Source organism: Chiroxiphia lanceolata, chromosome 17, assembly GCF_009829145.1.
Source record: "Chiroxiphia lanceolata isolate bChiLan1 chromosome 17, bChiLan1.pri, whole genome shotgun sequence".
NCBI lineage: Eukaryota > Metazoa > Chordata > Aves > Passeriformes > Pipridae > Chiroxiphia > Chiroxiphia lanceolata.
In genome coordinates, this window is record NC_045653.1 from 10,007,373 (window position 1) to 10,026,525 (window position 19,153).

The window sequence follows — 19,153 nt, forward strand, 5'->3', positions numbered from 1 at the left end:
ACATAAATCCTTGCCTGAGCAACTCAAGGCAGCCAGTCTGGAAAGATTTGCCCACAGACTTCACAGTAAATATAGAAACATGCTATAAATTCCACAGCTTTGCATCCTGCCTCCTGGCTCCTAATTACCAGGGCCATGGTGGGATGGTGTTATTTCCAGCCTTGCTCTGTTAATAACCACCCATTTTCCATATAGATTTTCTTCTTCCAGGATATCAACATGCCCCTTCCCCTCTGCTCACCCACAATCCCTGAGCTTCTCACAATGCTCAGTGCACTTATCCTAAAACCAGGAGGGCAGGGTACCATCTAGGCTGGGACACAAAGTGATTTTCTGTGGGATGAGTTGGGAAACCAGCTCCAGTGAAGCTTCTGCTGTTTACAAATGTTTGCTTCTTTTGGGGGACTAACAATAAAATGCAGATATCTCATTATCTGGGGTCTGAACGATGTTGCAGCTGATTGAGCTAGAAGTGATTAAAGACTTTTAAAATACCATCTCCCAAATGCCTTTAATGCTGTTCTTAAAAGTAGTTTTCCATTGGAATAGGGAAAAAAAATGAGTGCTTTTGAAATATTTTACAAAAATTGTATTTAATCAAGACTGTACAATTGGATTAGGTGGAAATCAGTTGGGGGCTTTGTTCATTTGCTTTTCCTGCCCAGGTTTAGTCATACGAAGAAAATCATTGTAGACAGTTTGTTCGTTCTTCACTTTCTGGTAGTCCCCAGCTCCTGGCAGTACCACAGTTTCATACTGTGCTTGGGATACCTGGTGCTTATCCCTGTATCCCTCTGTTTTGTCAGGAAGGTGTTTGGAAGCTTTGATAGCCTCCAGCTTCCTCGCTGCCCCGCTTGCACACAACCCCAAGTGCAAATAACTTCTGTGTCTGGAAAAAATTGGAGATGCTGGCACCATTGCAGAGCACTGGTTCTCCCTGGAAGGCTGAGGATGTGGGTTTCACTAAATTTGCTGTTGTGGGTGTGGAAAAGGATATCCAGACTCATCCTACCTAGGGGGTAGCAGGATTTTAGAGCATCAGCTCCATAAGACTGAGTGGTAAATCTTGGAGTGGGCACAAAGGAAGGTTTGAGCTCTGTGACAGTTGGGAAGAACACTGTTGGAAAAAGCCAGCAAAGAGAGTTTCTGCACTAACACTGACATCTTTTCTCTTTCATTTAGGGAGAACCAGGCCCTCCTGGTTTGCCAGGCCCACCAGTAAGTATTTTCTGGTAGATATTGACTTGTTCATCCTTTTGAGAGGGACACAGGGCATGAGCTGACACTTCCTGCCTCACTTTCCTCTTCACCTGCTGCAGAATTACCAGGAGGAGTACACAGGACTGGGGATGCTCAGCACTTGTCCAAGGGTCTAACACATTCTCCTACTTCATTGCTAACTGAGGATATAAATGAAATAAAATGAAAATTAAACAAATTAATGAAATAAATAAATGAAATAAAGCATCTGGTGCAGCACTAGTATAATGAAACTGGCACCAAGCCAGGTATACATGGCTATTTTTGGCATTGGTCTGAGTCTGCCTCAGCTCCTCACTCTGCCAAGGGGTGCTCAAAATTGTACCTGCTGGCACAGCTTTGGCCAACTGCTACATCCCTTTCTAGCCCCTGCTGAGAACAGCTTATGAGTATGTGGAACTGAGCCAAAGCACTGACATGAATTTAGGATTTGGATATGGATTCATAGCAAGATTCATCTCCTTTCATGGAATTCTTCCATGTTGCACGGTGTAAGATTGACACATCAACAAATGAGCTTCCCTCTTGTAGCCTGTATCAGTACATGCCACATTTCTGTTGTTATTATGTGGAAAATAATTGCCTGTTTATCTGATGTAGGGGCCAAAAGGTGCGCCAGGGAAGCCTGGAGCAGCTGGTGAAGCTGGATTGCCTGGACTTCCTGGAGTGGATGTGAGTATTTCATCATCTTCTCTTAGGTCCTTTAAATATTTCACATAGGCACAAGTGTTTTCCTGAGGTGTCTCATCAACTTTTCTGTTTCTACTGGAGAAGTAAAATTGGTCCTGGATCTACATATATGTGTTGCATATCAGGAGCAATTTTAAGAGTTGAGGGCATCTCTTGATCGAATTAAGGAGCGTGAGAAAAATTTTGAGACACATAATTGACATTGTTTTGATTTTTTTTTTTTTTATTTTACAGGGTTTAACAGGAACTGATGGCCCACCTGGCCCAAATGGGCCTCCAGGAGACCGTGTGAGTACCACATTAGCTCCTAAATACCTTTAAATGAACATTTTTCCTGATCATACTGACAATTTTCTCATTCCTATGTAAACTGGGGACATTCAAGTGTTGATTCTGATGTAAACCCTTGCAGAACACTTGGACCCTTGAAATGAAGCCCCAGGTGGCTTTTCATTAGGCAGGGCATGAGACCCACCTTTCTTTCACATGGCCTTGAACAGGCTTGAGTTGCCTCAGTGTTGGGAGTACCAGTGCAGAACAACATCCAGTGATATTTCAAGTATCCAAAAAGTTTCTTGAAGCAGTCAACAGACTTAATTATGAAGTTTGTCAAAGTGAAGCTAATTTAGCCTTTATTTGCAGTCTGAGTAGGCAGCTCTGTTATGTTTATAATTACTGTTACTGTGGATTAATTATTTAAACTTTTGCCTTTTTATTATTTCTGGGGCTGTCCATATGGTTGCATTATTAGTTGCTTGGCCATAGTGTTCCCCAACCAGCTTAGCAATAAATAAGAGTTTTTTCTGCTTCCTGCACATTACAGCTCTGCTAAGGGGCACCACAGGGATAGAGAAATGACTGCCAGGGATGCTACAGATGTCCTTCAGATCATCCACAGTGGGGCCAGAAAGGTTCTTAGGCCTCCTTGTGACATTAAGGACTAAACATTAATGAGCCACTCAGCACAGATTGTGGTCCAGCACGGCTGTTCTCCTGTCTCCCAGCTGGGAAGATGAGGCTTGTATCCACAGCTGGCTTACTGGCCTCTTGAACTCGGGGCTGCAGCGATGGGCTGGATGCAAATCACAGCACACAGAGGTTAAAAAAGGTGGATTTTGCTAACATGTATATCTCAATAATCTGCTTGTCGCCCCAAGGAGTTGCTCAAAGCACAAAAACCTATGGGCTGTCTCGTTCAGTCAAAGGGATGAGTGATACAGGCATGTATGTTTGGAATGTTCTTCTTCCTTTCCCATGTGCAAGGTGAAGTTTGTGTGGCCACTGGGAATGTTGAGTGGCAGGACCCAAATATCTTGGTCACAGCTCCAAACATCTTGGTCACAGCTCCAAGCATCTTGGTCACATCTCCCAGTGTCTTGGTCACAGCTCCAAGCCTCTGTTCATCACCACCACACTAAATCCCACTCCTTTCCTGTCCCTTGTGCCCATATTTCTCTGCAGAGATCCAGAGCTGCAAAATCCTGGCCACTCTCAGACGGGCTGTGGCAGGAGTCCAGCACCTTCTGGGAACTGATTCCTGATTTCTAAAACAGAGAAGCTCAGGACCACACACAGTGGGCAGTTCTGTGCCCCTGTTCTGTGCTGGGTGGCCGTGTTTGCCCATGCCCACGTTAGCACACAGCTCCTGGCTCACAGGGTAATTGAGCAGAAAATTTCTGGGCACCAGAACTTCCTCCTCAGCTGTTTGGTGGGAGCACCCAGACAGAGTTGCCCTCGCTCCATGCTCTGCTTTGATGTGCTTTCCCACGTCCTGTAACTCAATCTGTCGGCATGGGGCAAACCTGGGACCTGCCATCATTCATGGGAGCTTTTCAGGGTCAGTGGTCCATCTGGAAAATTGTTTTAATTGGTCTAATAAAAACCTGGAAGAAGGAAAAACCTCTAAAAGCTTTGGCACTCTGAATGGACAGCGTTGTTATCCTGATTTCCTTTTTTCTCCTTGTCTTTTAGAACATATTTCAGTCTCACACAACTCACTGAAATAAGGTGTCTACTTGCTGTTGGGGGCTTGAATTCATGCTTAACACAGTGATATTTTTTTCTAAATAAGCTTATTTTTCTGGACTGGAGTGTCTGAGAGTGAAGCTGTTTAGGGAAGTGGGCTCGTGGAAGCCAGTTTTCAGTAAGACATTATTGCCCAACGTTTCCTTTCCTCTCTCTGTCACATGCCATCAGTCCAACAGTGATTCACATCAGACCAGGGACACAGAGCAGTGCAGGCAGCACACCAAAAGGGTTTTTATCTTAAATATCTCCTGTTGTTCTCAGCATCCATTAGCTTTTCTCATGGTTCTGCTTCCAGACTGATCAGATCAAGCCTTCTTGTTTTTCCAATTTTAAAAATCCTTTATTTTCAGCTGGGAATGAGCTGGGTTCTTGCCTCTGTGCTAGATACTGGTGTCCTTCATTGGAAAGTTTTTGAAGGCCATTTTGAAATTTGTAGCTTTGCACTGTAAGCAATAAGAAAAACATAATTGTTAATTCTTATTTATGAATGTCATAATAATCAAGTCTTTTCTATGCTCCATAGTTGTGTACTCACGAAGTTTATTATTATAAAGTGAAAATTATGATGATATTGTTTTCTAATCAAAAGAGAAAGAACATTGTTACCAGGAGAATGATTTGAGTCAGACAATGTTATTAAAATTGAGATGTAAATTAGAGTCTCTCCTCTGAACTTGATGCAGTTGCATCAACTCAGGGACTTGATGATCTCTAATTGTACCAGGAGTGTTCACTGCTGGATGTTGCACTTTCTACCCTCCAGGATATCAAAATTAGGGAGTGTAAAGTACCAACATTTGGCATTTTGAGTGCTCTGCCAACCTTTTGGCACATTGGCCAAAGCAGAAAGGGGCGATGCAGCTGGTTTCAGAATTAGGGTATGAGTCAGGAGGTGCCAGGAATTCAATGTTTTCTTTGCAGGAAGAGATCCCAGCTTGTCCCTTACAACCATCAGTAGTTGTAGGGACTTTCAGCCTAAAGATAAAAGTGGCTGGAGGACAAGCAGAGTAACCTGCAGCAAGAGAAATGAACAAGCTGACATTTGCCCTGGGATGATTTTTATTGGATTACAGTCCCCTGCTCACAAGACCACTCCTAATGAGGCCTTGGGTCCTCTTTCTCCTTGAGTTTAACAAGGCAAAATATTTCTAATCTCCTTTGGTACGCAGAGCACTGGGAGAGGGCAGATGTCATCCCTGGGATCACAACAAGCAGCAGTGTGTGTTGGGATATTTGCCAGGTCTGCCCATCCACCTTGTTCTCCTCATCCTAGGGGTAGACACCATTTAATTCTGGTTCAGGACATCCTTCTCAAGATGTTTCTGTGCAGCATTTTGAGGATGTTTGGAAAACAAGGTTTGGGCTGGCAAGAGGCTGAGGGAGCCTCGTGCTGTCATTGCTTTGTCCCTGGACAAGGAGATGTCCCTGCTTTGTCCCTGCATCCCTCCAGTGCTTCTTTCTTTTTTTTTTCTTTCCCTTTTTTAAGTTTTTTAAAGGAGTGACCAAATCACTCTGCTCTCACCAGCTGCCTGCCATGGCTTTTTCAAGGAGGGTCTCAGACCTGAGAGCATCAGTCAGCAAAACACACCCAGTGTCTCTTGGCCGGGTCAGCCCCTCACACTGGAATTTTTGTTTTGTTGTTGTTGTTGTTTGTTTGTTTGTTTGTTGTTTGGTTTTTGTTAGTTTGTTTTTTCATTTGTTTGTTTGTTTGGGGTTTTTTGTTGGTTTGGTTTTTTTGTTTTTTGTTTTTTTGTTGTTGTTGTTGTTTGGGGTTTGTTTTGTTTTGTTTTGTTTTGTTACTTTTGTTCATTTTTACATTTCCATTCACTGGGGATGGATGAGGAGGTGACTGAGATGAGTCAGGGGCAGGTTGGACAGGGCTTGGGGCAGCCTGGTCTCATGGAAGGTGTCCCTGCCCGTGGCAAGGGGAGTGGAACAAAATGATCTTTAAGGTCCCTTCCAACCCAAACCATTCTGTGATTCTGTTTCAGAATTACTACCTAGAATTAATTTTACAGTCTGGCAGCCAGCTGGCAACTCTGCAATACAACAAAGGGGTTAAGGAGGTCTCTCTGTTGTCTTATCTTTAGCCAAGCAGGAACTTAACAACTTAAGAGTGACTTAATTCTAGTCTAAGACATAAGATCACCAAGCTCTAGTCAGGCCTAAGAGTAGGAATGCAAATTCAGAAAAGGAGATGGGGATTTGCCAGAAAGGAAGCTCAGGAAGAAGCAGAAGCTGCCAAATCTTTGCCTTTGCTTGAAGGGAAAATGTATGAATTGATAAAATTCACTAGGATGAGTCCAAATTTTGTGAATAGTTTCAGATAATTTAGTCATGGGACCAACAATAGGAATGTGTTATGAATGAGAATATTTCAAATAGATATAATTCAGTTTATGAATGTTTAGATGTTCATGGAGACTACTCTGAGGCCAACTGGGACTTCCAAAAGTGTCTCTTTAATCTTTTAGGAGCAAATGGTGAAGAAAGTTGCTGGGGCCAGTTCTGAACATCCGTCACCACTATCTTAAAATGTTCTTTAATCAAGCAATTAATCAGGAATGGCAGTCATTATTATCCATAAATTTCTGTCCTTATATTTGTGAATTCAGCTGAGCATCTCCAGTTGTGTCCTGTTTCTGCAAGACACTGCTGGAGTGTCCAGTCAAAGATCGGTGTCAAGGAGAGCAGGTGTTGTTGACCACCCATATGGAGGTGTCTCTTTCATTCCTGCTAATTTGTATCCTGTTTTATTCCCACAGGGTGCATTAGGACCTGCTGGGCCACCTGGACCAGCTGTAAGTACCTCCCTGAACAGCACAAGTAATAGAAGTGTGTAATATTATGCCAAAACCATCACCAAGACATCCCAGACAAAGGGATCAAAGCCTGAATGAGTGAATATATTATTTCAAATGTTTAAATATGTATGTATGACCTGTTCTGGTAACACAGGGCCTGTTTTTGGTCTCTGAGATACTATAAAGCAAACCAGCTTGGGATGCAGACTAACATACTAAATGCTATTGAAATTATTAGACATTACCTAATGTCTAATAAAAATTAAAAGGAAAAAAAGGAGAAGCAGATAAACTAGAATGTTGTCCTCCTAACTCTCTGTGTCCCTCTATCGTGTCCCTGTACGTTGTTTTTCTTAGAGACATCTTGTAGGTAACAGCAGTGTAAGGGGAATACAAATTATTAGAGGCAACAAAAGGATTCATCAAGACACGAGCTCTGCTCTGATTGCAAATTATAATAATTAGGGACAGGGGAGTGCTAAGAAAAACTTAAAAGAGAAAAAAATTAAGCACCATTTTCAGAGGTTTTCCTTTCCTCCTGTGTGTTCAGTTTCTAAGTGTTCTTTTACTGTTTTAAATGTTGTTTCCAGGGCAAAGGACTACCAGGACCTCCAGTAAGTAATAGGAATATTTTTTCAAAAAAGAGTTTTAAATTATTGTTTTGGCTTTATTGGATACCCTGAGTGTTACAAACCTGCCCCAGGCCTTGGGTCCCTCTCCTGTGCCAGGCAGAGGAATGTGGAGTCCTGCAGGTCACTGGCCTTGTGTGTTTTCTATCCTTGCCCTTACTCTGGGAAAACTGGTAAATACAAGGCACAGCAGCCTTGTAATCACTGGAAGTGTCCAGTTCTGGGGTAGCTTTTGTCTGGTGGGTTTCTGGGGCATTCCAGGGCTGCTCTGTGTCTGAGGGATGCAGACTGGCAGTGCCCAGTGGTGCCAGGAGTGTGTTCCATTGATGTTCACTGGTAAGCTGATGGTCTGGGTGCAGGAGGGAGCTCCTTGAGGGGACTGGGCAAGTGGGTGCAGCCAGACTGTTTGCTGGGCCCTGGGCTTTGGGGTGTCAAGGTCAGCATGGGTGTGAAATCTCTTCTCTCTGTCCAACAGGGACCTCCAGGACCCAGTGGGCTCCCGGGTGGACATGGATTTCGGGGTCCTTCTGTGAGTTTCTCCTACCACTTATTCCTCATTTTCTGAGTGTGTCACAACCACAGAAGAGTGAGGTTCACTTCTGGTCTCTTACCCCACTCTGAAGTGAGATGCAGAAGACACTACGAGCCCCACAAACGCCCATGGGCTGCTGTTCTTGTGTCAGCTTATGCAGGGTCACCCCAGTCAACCACTGCAATGACAAGGATGTGCAGCCATATCTTCCTTCATCAACTGGGAGTAAGGACAGAAGAGCAGCCAGTGTCACCAGAACAGGGATTAGATACCAGCTGGTGTGTACTTTCAGCATCCTCAAGGAAGCCACTGCACAGAACAGGACTGGTCTGGGTGACCCCGTTCTGCAGAAGCACAGCATGTTTTTGGGTGCCCACAGCTCCAGTGGAGAGGTGCAGAGCCAGTTGAAGCAGGGATATGCCCTTCTGTCCTAATCCCTGTTCTTCCATGTGCATCTGGTGCTCTCCCTGCAGTCACAGAAGCCTCTGCAGAAGGAAAGGTGCAGTTTAGCCCCATTTAAGATATGTTGTCCCACATTCAAAATATGCACTGGTATTTGGTATCCACGATTCACATCCCTTTACATTTCCCTTGAAGGGGAATTCTTATCATATTTCTCTTTCTTTAGGGACCTTTTGGTCTGCCAGGATTCCCAGGACCTCCTGGACCACCTGGACCTCCTGTAAGTTGAGACTTGCAAATAAATGTGAGAAAAGCCATGGGGGGAGTCTAGAATTTTCTCCTTGCTTCCATAACGTGCCCTTTTTATTTGCTGCCATCGCCATGAGCATTCAGCAGCCCATAAACACCCTGCCTTGAGGAGAGCAGTGACTTTTCCTTGGTTGCACTTGGATGTGTTGATCTCCTGTTTATTATTTGTGCTCTGTGAGTGGAGGAACCCGGTGACACCCCAGCTTTGCCCCACACCGAGCACAGGGTGGGCTTGCTGTTCTCTCAGGGAAGGTTTATGTGGTTGCTTGGATCATGATCTGTTCTTGTAGGGCCAGCAAGTGAGGCTTGCAGCCAGCAAGTCTCTGGTTTGGGTTTGCTGTGGCCTCTCTGGGGGGTTGAACTGTGGGATCAGGAGGTCTTTCCCAAGGAGCTTTCCCCAGGCCAGGAGGAAGTCAGGTACAGCTGCTGCTCTTTAATTGCTGCCTTCATCACCTAAGGCTGAAGGCTTTTAACCAAGCCCAGCTGTGCATCTCCAGAGGATGGTTACACCCTTGATGTGTCTGTTTTGGGGGACTGGTGCAGCTCATAATGCTCCAGGTTCAGGCTGTAGGTGGGTCTGGGTATGTGTCTCATGCTGATCCAGCTGAGCTGGGTCTGTAAAGTGCCTTTCCTAGGAATTGTGTTTCTACCTGGTGTTTGTCTTGTTGTAATTAAAATCCCACATTTCCTGAATTGCAGGGTCTTCCAGGCACCCTTCCTGACGGCGGTGGGGACCTTCAGGTAGGTTTATTTTATGTAGCATGAAAATGTGCTTTGGTTCAATCTTTGATGTGACTTTTGGTTGTCATACTTGGATGAGTCTCAGACCATTTAACACACATTTAGACCTGCAGATGTGGGTCTAAATTACCTCACCACAGAATGCACCAGAGTGGTGTGTGTATTTACAAGATTTAAATGTTTTTTCAGGGGGGTAGATATGCACTGGAATAGGTTTCCCAAAGAAACTGTGGCTGCCCCATCCCTGAAATTGTTCAAGGCCGGGTTGGGCAGGGCTTGGAGCAACCTGGGATAGTGGAAGGTGTCCCTGCCCATGGCTGGGAGGGGTAGAAGGAGATGAATTTAAGGTCCCTTTCAACCCAAACCATTCTGATTCCAGTGCTGATTTTTTTCCTTGATCTTTGCCTTCCAAAATGCACATTTTGCATACATCCTTCATTTACAGAACAGCTTCAGCATTTGGTAAATGACAACAGCTTTTCATGCATGTTTCTAGTCCTGCTTTGCCACAGAAAGGGTTGTGTGTGTGGCACTGTTTATTTCCATGGATGGTGGCACCGGGTTCCTATGGGCATATGCTTTGGTCAGGCTTCTTTCCTTAGGAGAAAGCCTTGATTCCTTTCTTTCAGGGGAATGAAAGGAGTGTTGAGCCCATGAGCGATGGGAGTGACATTTGCAGATTTCACAGCTGTTGTTGTGACAGCTTCTTTGGTTTTCTAATTGATGTGCCCCAAAAAAAGCTCAGAGTCACTTCAGACTGCCTTATGGCACATCACGTGGAAGTTAATAGAAAATGATGCTATTTCTGCAAGTTTAATTTAAGTTACTCTGTGGAATATACTAGAAAATTAAATTTCTGCTACTGAGGTGTTGCCTGAGGTTTTATTAAAAGGAAAAAAACCCAACAAACAAATAAAAGAAAGGCTGTGGAAGAAAATCTCATTCCCTATTTATGAAGTTTTTAGAGTATGGCCCTTTTCTCCATTAAATTTCCATGTATGTTCTGATTTGTTCCCAGTCAGAGTTCCCACCAGGGGCTCACCCACCCCTAAATATCTGCAGATACCAGCTTATAGGTATTGGAGTTATTTTTCTTCCAATAAACTCTAATACTTGTCGTTGTTTCACTTAGGGAGTTGGAAATCAATAGGGGTCAATCGATGCAGAGGACTAAATATGTTCCTAGTGATTTACAAGGCACCAATCCAGATTCACTGGGGAACTCAAATTCTTCAGCATTTTTGATTGTGGATCCTGTGAACTTTCAGAATGTCTCACAGCCCATGCTCAAAGTGAAGCAGTCCATTCATAAATTGTTATTTTATGGGTTACTGGGGGCCTGAGACCTCTAGGACCCCTTTCCATAGGGAAATGCTGGTCAATACATGATGCTATGATTCCATCAGATTTAGTGGATTTAGAGCCCAAACCCACATGACCTTTTCACCTCTCCCTAGTGATGAAAGCAGCCTCCCTGGATGTGCTGTGTGTGTTTGCTGAACCAAATTGTCTCTGTTCCTTGCAGTGCCCAGCTCTGTGCCCACCGGGTCCCCCAGGTCCCCCGGGAATGCCGGGGTTCAAGGTAAGGAAACATCACCTGCACGAGGATCTGTCTCCCAAAATAAACCCCACTATGAACCCCTGGGGTTGAACTGTTGGGTGCACAGTCCATGTCTCCTGTAGGCTCCACGCCTCCCAAACCAACCATGCATTTGCCTGATTTATTCCTACAAATGAATTAACCCTTGGCATAGGGTGAGCACGGATTAAAACACCCTGCAAGCCCTGTGGGGCACAGCTGATGGACAGAAGCAAGCGGAGGCAGCAGTTCAGGGCTGCCTTTCCAAGACCTGAGAGCTGTAAAAATCTCACCAGTTCTGAAACTGTGCTCACAGGGGAGCAGATCTTACTGGAGCAAAACATAACTTATATAATCAAATACAATTTAATTGTTGTTTTTATAGCCAATGTACCACGAGGCAGCTTTCTGTTTATGTTGTTGGGCTCTAGTACATAAATTCAAGGTTTCAACCCTCAGGAAATCTCCCTCAGCAGTCAAACATCTCCTCTGTCCTCTCTTCACATGGAGTCTGTGCAGTGGGTTACACTCCTGCAGTGAGACAAAGTAATGACTCCAGTTCTTTCAGCAGGATTTAGAAGTTGGCAAGGAGCGGGACAACTCCTGGGAAATCTTCTCAATTCCTCTTGAACTGACCTTTCTTGGGTCTGTTTGGTCTCTGCACTGAGTCATAAATATGATTACAAGTACACAATATTTAGGGCATAACTACTCAAAATTCATAGCTCATGAAATGGAAAAGCCTGAGAAGCTTTCCAGTTATGATGCAAATGATGCACAGGACCTTTTTTGTGGTGAGGAATAACATCTGCCATGGCTGAAGTTAGTCTGCTTCTCTCCCACAATGATAGGAAGGGAGCCAAGATGCAAATTGAATCTGAGTTTTATATAAAAGATTTCAGTGAGACTTGTATTTCTTTGCAAGCTTGATGATGGAGATATTAAAGATGACGTAAAAAAGGAGGTTAAAGATGCAGAATGGGGTTTTCAGAAGTGACTCAGCCCCATTTTCAGAGGTGATGGGAACTGAGTTCTGCTTGCTGATCTGTATTTGAGAATTGCATCTGGAGACCTTTTGCCTGCAAGTCACTTTGGAAAACCAAATCTGGGCATTTCCTGAAACTACCTCAAAACTGGTACCTAACATAGGAATGGTACATGGATAGCCACCCCCAGAAGTGATCTCTGTGCACACCTATAGTTTATTTTCCCCATAACTTCTTCATGTTATGGGGATTTAGGTCTTACAGCCATCTCACAAAATTTAAATTTTGAAGCAAGACTCTCTTGGGATGTGAATAATCATAACTCTTATTTCTAGGGACACACTGGTCACAAAGGGGAACCTGGTGAAATAGGAAAACAAGGAGAGAAGGTAAGCTTCGATTTAAAAGGGATGGGGGAGGATTTTTCTCTTTAAAAGCTCCATAATAAGTGATTTTTCAAGAAGACAGGGAGAAATAAGGCAACTGGCTGAACAAGGAGAAGTTACTATGTCTGAAGTGTGTTGACTTCCATTGCTGTGCCTGTAGGACCATGTGCTACCTCTCCAGGAAAATTCATCTTCCTAATGATCATCATATTAGGATCAGTTTGAGTTAACACCTGTCATTTCCCATGCAGGGGTGTCAGCTCAGGAAAAGCCCTGCATTAATCACTTGGATAAATTCCTGACTGATCCAAATGTTCTTGCATGTAGAAGAAATTGCCTATAATTCTGAAGAGAAATCTGGGAGGGAGGTCCCTGGTTGTGTGTTGAGCCTCTCTCTCCTCTTTTCTAATTGATTTTTCTCTCCCAGGGTAACCCTGGCCCTCCCGGTCCTCCAGGCATTCCTGGCAGTGTTGGCCTGCAGGTAACACCTCCTCTTCTGCCCAATTCCCATGACCTTTTCACTGTGGAACTCGATGGAGCCATCAATCACCTTGGTTACACAAACAGCTCTTGCCTCTGCAGAGTTACAGATGTGAAAACTGATGCTGGTGAAAAAACAAATTGTGCTGTTTCACTGAGCTTTAATTTAGGTCCTGCTTTTGGTACCTCACCTTGGATGAGAACTGGGTTCCTGGCAGAGCCCTGGACACCTTTTTGGTGGACCTGAGCTCTGGGCTGGCTTGAGAGCCTGGGAGGTGGGCTAGAGAGCACAGGGATGCTGAATGTCCCACGTGGGCTGTCAGCACAGTGTCACTGCTCAGGGGTTGTCACCAAAAGGGTGTCCTGTTTGTGCATCAGAAAGTTGAGCTTTCTGCTGTTCCTCACTATTTCTGAATGTTTCCTGTGTTGATGAGTTTCCACCTCATGCTGTTCTGCCTTTTTGTGTTGAACAGTGGTTGAGTTTTAACTGATTTGCTTTCTTAATTAGGGCCCGAGGGGACTAAGAGGCCTCCCTGGTCCAATGGGTCCAGCTGGTGACAGAGTAAGAAAAACCTTCTGTTTTTTTCCCCTCCAGCACCAGTTTGTCTTGTAAGAGGTGCCATTTGCACTTATCCTTACTGAATTCCACTGGGAAACTTGTGCAGGTATAAAGTGTGGGCTGTGCACCCCCCCACCAGAACAACCTTCCAAAGTCAGGAGAATCCACATTTCCAGGGTACTGGCGGGGTCAGAGCAGCCACATTGAAATATTCCAACCAGAATGACAAAGTGCTGTCCCTGCAAGGCTGACAGTGCTAAAGAATCTTGCAGAATAAGGAAAAAAAAAAAAGAAGAAGGTTTCATTTCACTTTCTGTTCTGTCTCTTTACAAGAAAAAGCCAAAGAAACACTGATGGACAAAGACTTTCAGGACATGAGAAGTCTCCTCAGTGAGAACAGGGTTAATCTCCACATCTTCATGGCTTTGGACTCTTGTCATGGTCCCTTGACCAGCAGCCTGAATGGTTTTGAATTTGATGAAGTCATGCATTTATTTAAGAATAAGTGTGTTACCAAGAGAGCAGGGCCATGAATGGTATCAGTGTATCAGAGAGATAAAGGTGGGGAGATCCAGAGTTAAAACCTGTTGTTCAGAGAGGGATCTTTTGCAAGTCTGTTCTGCAAACGAGGAGGAAATACGGGGTGTCTTTGTGTTTTGTCAGGCTGAGGTACAAGGTGGGGATACTGTTACTTCATCCTCTGCCAACCACAGCATTACAGTGATGTCTCTTCTTTGCAGGGTGACATTGGTTTCAGAGGCCCACCTGGAATCCCAGGACCTCCAGGGAAAGCTGTATGTATCCACTTCCCAGGCTCTCTACGGCTCTGACTTCCACAACCACAGCCTGAAGTTTATTCCTCCTGCTCTAAGCCCTGCTGCCAGTGAACAGGAGGGTGTGCTGACCACCTCCATCAGATTATTCCCTTTGCCCTTTTCCCTCCAGTGAGAGCAATGTTGTTTCACCTGGTCCAGACCTCGTGATGCCTTTCCTCCAGCTGTGCCCCACGCCAGAGCAAGTTCCCCTCGTTTCCATTGCTCCCTGTGCTTCACTGCCCTTCCCTGAGCATCAGCAGCTGGAGAGGGGAATATGTGTTACTTTTGGAGGAAGAATCAGCATTATCCTGAGCTTACATTCTTTGAGCCTGGTCTGTTCCCAAGTGCTCACAGCTCACAAGGATTTTTGCTACAAGCAGGAGTAGTTGTGAATTGAAGATGGAATCCTCATCCTTTTGCCAAGCTCTGGGGTGAGGTGTAGGAGAACACCAAACCTGCACATTGGGCAGACTCCTGTACCCTCCTTACTGTAGCCAAACAGGACCTGAGCTGCACCTGCAGCATTGTAGCCTCTCTAAGAGCATTTTCCACTGGCCTGTCTGTCTTATTGTGGATATTATTTCCACCCTGTCTATCGTATTGTGGATAATAATGGCTTTAAGCTGAATGAGGGTACATTTAGCTTAGATATTAGGAAGAAATTCTCCCCTGTGAGGGTGGGGAGGCCCTGGCACAGGTTGCCCAGAGAAGCTGTGGCTGCCCCATCCCTGGGAGTGTTCAAAGCCAGGTTGGATGGATCTTGGAGCAACCTGGGCTAGTGGAAGGTGTCCCTGCCCATGGCAGGGAGGGTGGAACTAGATGGTCTTTAAGGTCCCTTCCAACCCAAACCACTGTAGGATTCTATGATAACATGGCATCTGCTTTACAGCAGGTACCTCCACCTGCCCACAGCAGCCAACAGACCACACTGACCCTGAGGCAATCCTACCCTCTGGGGACCCCTCCCTAGTCCTTGCAATTATAGATTAAATTCATCCAAACTAAAATAAAATCAGGCATTTTCTCACCAAACTTTTCATTATGCCAAACAGTATCTAGACAGTGAATATTAAAGTTTTTCGCCCACTCTATTTCTGCTTAATGAAATTGCTTCATTAAATGAAGGGGGAGAAGGTCCCTGCCCTGAGGGATTGTTGGCAAAGTCCCTGCTGCAAAAAGTGTGTCAGGAATCACAGAGTGTAACTGAGAAAGTACAGCTGAGCTCCTGGGGGAATGTGTGTGCTCACACCTCTGTTAACACCAACAAACAGCACAGAACCCTCCTCGTTCCACCCTCAAAACCTCAATCTTGTCACCGTGTGATGAAGGTGCTGAATGGCTTTTCCTCCTGTGTCACAGGGAGAACAAGGAAGCAAAGGACCTCAGGGATTCCGGGGGCCCAAAGGAGATACTGTAAGTGCAGTCAAAAACCCCTCTGCTCTAATATGGGATGTGACATTCCAAGGAATCGTTTTCACAGGTTTATTGTGGCTTGTGCCCCCTTGGTTTGCTTGAAAGGGAGGTGAAAGTATCCTCTCAAAAATGAGGTGTTTAACTCTTATTAAAGATGCCTGTTTAATAAGGTGTCAAAATGCTGCTACAGCCTGGAGCACAGGGATCAGATCTTACATTCCCATTCCTTGAAACAATCAAGAATTTTCCCAAATGTTGCAGCCAGCATTGGACCAGTTTCCTGGTGTGTCCCAAAAGAACCTCCAAACCTCTGTGAACAGGAGAGGAGCCAGCCCAAACTGAATGAAATGTCCCTGGAGAGTTTGAGTATTATTTTTGTTGACAGATGGTTCTTAAGAGTTGTGTCCTGACTAATTCAGGATTTATTGTTCATTTCTAGGGTAAAGCTGGACCAAAAGGAAACCCAGGAGCTCGTGGACTCATAGGAGAACCTGTAAGTCAATTAAACAGGATACAGGTCTCACTGGTATCTTGCTTGTGGATCAGGAGATAAAACATAATTGGAAAAAAACTGTTTTTTACCATCTTTGCTGCCAAACTTGTGCTCTGGGTCTCTGTAACCTCTAGCACAATCCCAGTTGGACTAAACTCCAGTTGTACTGCTGTTAATGGAAATCCTCCCAGTACAACCCAGTGCCCAGAGGTTCTTTGATGTGATTGAGTTTTGCAAACCACAGAGTCTCCTCCTGACCTTAACATGTGCTGTGCATGGTTGCAGGGCATTCCTGGCAAGGATGGGCGGGATGGAGCTCCTGGACTCGATGGTGAGAAGGTTTGTAAAGTCCTACTTAAAACACTGCAGGAAAGATTCCTGTGACTGTCCCCTGAGTGCTGCAAAGCCACTGATCAAGAAGAGCGTGGCTGGAAAGCTTTTGCTTCTAAAAAGTTTCCTAAAAACGTCAATAGTGAAGGAGAGTGAAGTTGCTTCTATTAATTGATCCCAAGGAAATTCCCCAAGTGAAGAAGATGCACACATGATGTAAGCTCAGCTGTGTCCCTGTATTTAGTGGTTCCTCCTGGCTGACTCAAGGCCTTCAGAGATGCCTTTTCAGAGCTGTTGACAGAGTCATCTGTTTATTTCAATTGCCTGTCAGGTACTCATTGCCTGGTTTTTGAACGGTGATCCCTCAGGAACATGGAGTGTGTGTTGCCAGGGAAGGCTGGGAGCTGCAGGGGGTAGGGAAACACCTGGGAGCTCATGTCCAGTGGGTGCTCACCTCCTGTAGGCACAACAGCTCTTGGTCCTGGGGAGGGAGAAGAGTACAAATGCCTGTTTGGGAATGTGTCCCCTCCCTGCGTCAGACTATTTCCCAGTGCTGGAGGATCCCTCCTAACCTCTCACCATCCACAGGGTGATGCAGCTCCAATGGGTGCTCCTGGAGAGAAGGGGCCAAACGGACTTCCTGTGAGTATGGAGCAGGACCTGCCACCTCTGGGGTTCCAGCAGCTCAGTCTGCCTGCAGAGATCCCTCCTGGGGAGAGGGGAGGGTCATTTTGTGTGTTGTTTCACAAGGGGCTGCAGTTAAGCCAAGAGGAAATGCCCTTTTCCCACCATGCAGTCAGGGAAGCAGTGTATAGGACAGAATGGAGAACACCTGGAGTAGCCCCATTTTCTAACTCCATGGCTGTTGGCCTCTCTGATTCTATTTAAAATCTAAATTTGAGAGAGATTTTCTCTTTCACATGCCAGTGATGTGCATTCCCTATGCTGGGAGGTAAGATCTGGGGTATAATATCCTGAGCTCTGTCCTTGGTTTACTACTGTTTGTTGAAAAAATGTTCCAACTATTTAAAAGAGGTAAAGTATTCCTTTCTTCCTGTATTACACAATATTTTGAACAGCCCTGGAGAGATGTTTCTGCTTTGCAAAATGTTGCTGCTGTTGGTCTATTTGCATATTCTTCCTCTTTGCTCTAATGCCAAGGATTAGTGTTTGCAGAGCTGCAAGGGCAGTGAGCAGGAGAGAGATTGAAGTTGTAATTTGCACAGTGAAAGCTGCAGAAATCTAAATCCTCCATTGCTTCAAGCAAAGGTTGCTCCTTGTGTGTCAAATCAGACCAGAATAACAAATTTAATTACTTCACTTCTTCTGACATTGCTTTAATATAATTTTTTTTTCCAGGGACTGCCTGGAAGAGCAGGTATTAAAGGCTCAAAGGGTGAACCAGTAAGTGGATGTCTCTAATGATGGGTTTTGGTGGGGAAGCTGGTCACAACAAGGCCTTTTAACTTTAGGGTACTGGGAGGACATACCCCAAAGTGGTGGTGTCAGCATTTCTGCTGGGGCTGAGCCCCCCTGGCAAGCGAGGCTCTTGCCTCTCATTCAGTGAAGACATAGCAGGTGCACAGGAGGGTCATCAGTGGTTCAGTAAACCTCACCCTTTGGTCAAAGTCCCAGGAGCATCTCTGGGAATCAAAAGCCTGAGCACTTGCAAGCAGGAACAGGATTCTCTCATCTTGCCTTCTGGAGACTTTCCCCCCACCTCAGGATAAAACCTTCCACGGAACTTTAGATTGGCACCTACCTGTGAGACAAAAGAAAACCTCAGTCAGACAAAGCTATTCTGAAAAGCATCTTTTTTTTCTGTCCCTCCCCTTCTTTCTGAATTTCCCCCTCTGCACCTGCATCATTATTCCTGCTAATCCTCATGCAGGAGAGCATACAGGAAGGCATTTCTCCTGACATGAGGGTGATGCAGGGGTGAATGTGATGGGATGTCCTGAACACACCTCCAGAAGAGCATCCCTGTCTCACTGGTCCCCTTCAGTCCCATGAGGGACGTGGTGACGCTGCCCTGGGGCCTGGCAGAGCCCTCCCTGGTCACTGGTCCCAGGACAGAATGTGCAGCTCAGCTGTTCTTTACATGTATGGGGTTGGGAGTTTTGTCTTAAAACTGTAAAAGTTAAAAGCTGTGTTTATTTCCTGACCCAGGTTTTAACTCCCTCCTCCTTTTTTGCTTCAGGTAGGACAGAAATGACTCTCTGAAGTGATGCCCTAACTGAGTGTTTGCTTTCTCCTCTGCAGGGCAGTCCTGGAGAGATGGGAGAGGCAGGTCCCTCAGGAGAGCCAGGCATCCCTGTAAGTATCCCATGGTTTGTATGTGGCATGAGCTCTGCTGAGTGAGTTTTAAACCAAACTGTGAAGCTGGAGCTCATGTGCTGCTTCCCTGCACAAATAATGATGCAAGAGGTACTGTGCTGCCTGCAACACATGCAATCCCATGGGATTGAGCACTGCAGGCAGTCCACAGGGGTGTGGAGCTCCCCAGGGAGCTGGACAGGCAGACACCTCCGTGCACAGATACTGTGCTGCAGCAGAGGGCAAAGCCCAGCAGGTGTGGAGGAGAAGATGGGCCAACAGGGCAGGGAGTTTGGGACTGAAACAGCCTGGCATCCAGGAATGCCTTCTGGCTTTGCAGTGGGGAGGGAAGGGTGGATTCATGGCTCCTCAATGTCACAGCTGACTGTGGTGTTCCTGCC

At 45.4% G+C, this 19,153-nt stretch overlaps 1 protein-coding gene across 1 annotated transcript in view; it reads left to right on the forward strand.

The window, feature by feature from the left end:
* Positions 1–19,153, forward strand: part of COL9A3 (collagen type IX alpha 3 chain) — a 34,060-nt gene that overhangs the window by 4,674 nt on the left and 10,233 nt on the right. The window contains exons 3-21 of the mRNA XM_032705111.1: positions 1,183–1,218; positions 1,861–1,932; positions 2,185–2,238; positions 6,744–6,779; positions 7,373–7,396; positions 7,887–7,940; positions 8,572–8,625; positions 9,354–9,395; positions 10,921–10,977; positions 12,296–12,349; positions 12,774–12,827; positions 13,335–13,388; positions 14,126–14,179; positions 15,560–15,613; positions 16,053–16,106; positions 16,392–16,445; positions 17,025–17,078; positions 17,796–17,840; positions 18,699–18,752. Of these exons, the coding sequence (XP_032561002.1) occupies positions 1,183–1,218; positions 1,861–1,932; positions 2,185–2,238; positions 6,744–6,779; positions 7,373–7,396; positions 7,887–7,940; positions 8,572–8,625; positions 9,354–9,395; positions 10,921–10,977; positions 12,296–12,349; positions 12,774–12,827; positions 13,335–13,388; positions 14,126–14,179; positions 15,560–15,613; positions 16,053–16,106; positions 16,392–16,445; positions 17,025–17,078; positions 17,796–17,840; positions 18,699–18,752 (960 nt within the window). The remainder of the gene's footprint in view (positions 1–1,182; positions 1,219–1,860; positions 1,933–2,184; positions 2,239–6,743; positions 6,780–7,372; positions 7,397–7,886; positions 7,941–8,571; positions 8,626–9,353; positions 9,396–10,920; positions 10,978–12,295; positions 12,350–12,773; positions 12,828–13,334; positions 13,389–14,125; positions 14,180–15,559; positions 15,614–16,052; positions 16,107–16,391; positions 16,446–17,024; positions 17,079–17,795; positions 17,841–18,698; positions 18,753–19,153) is intronic.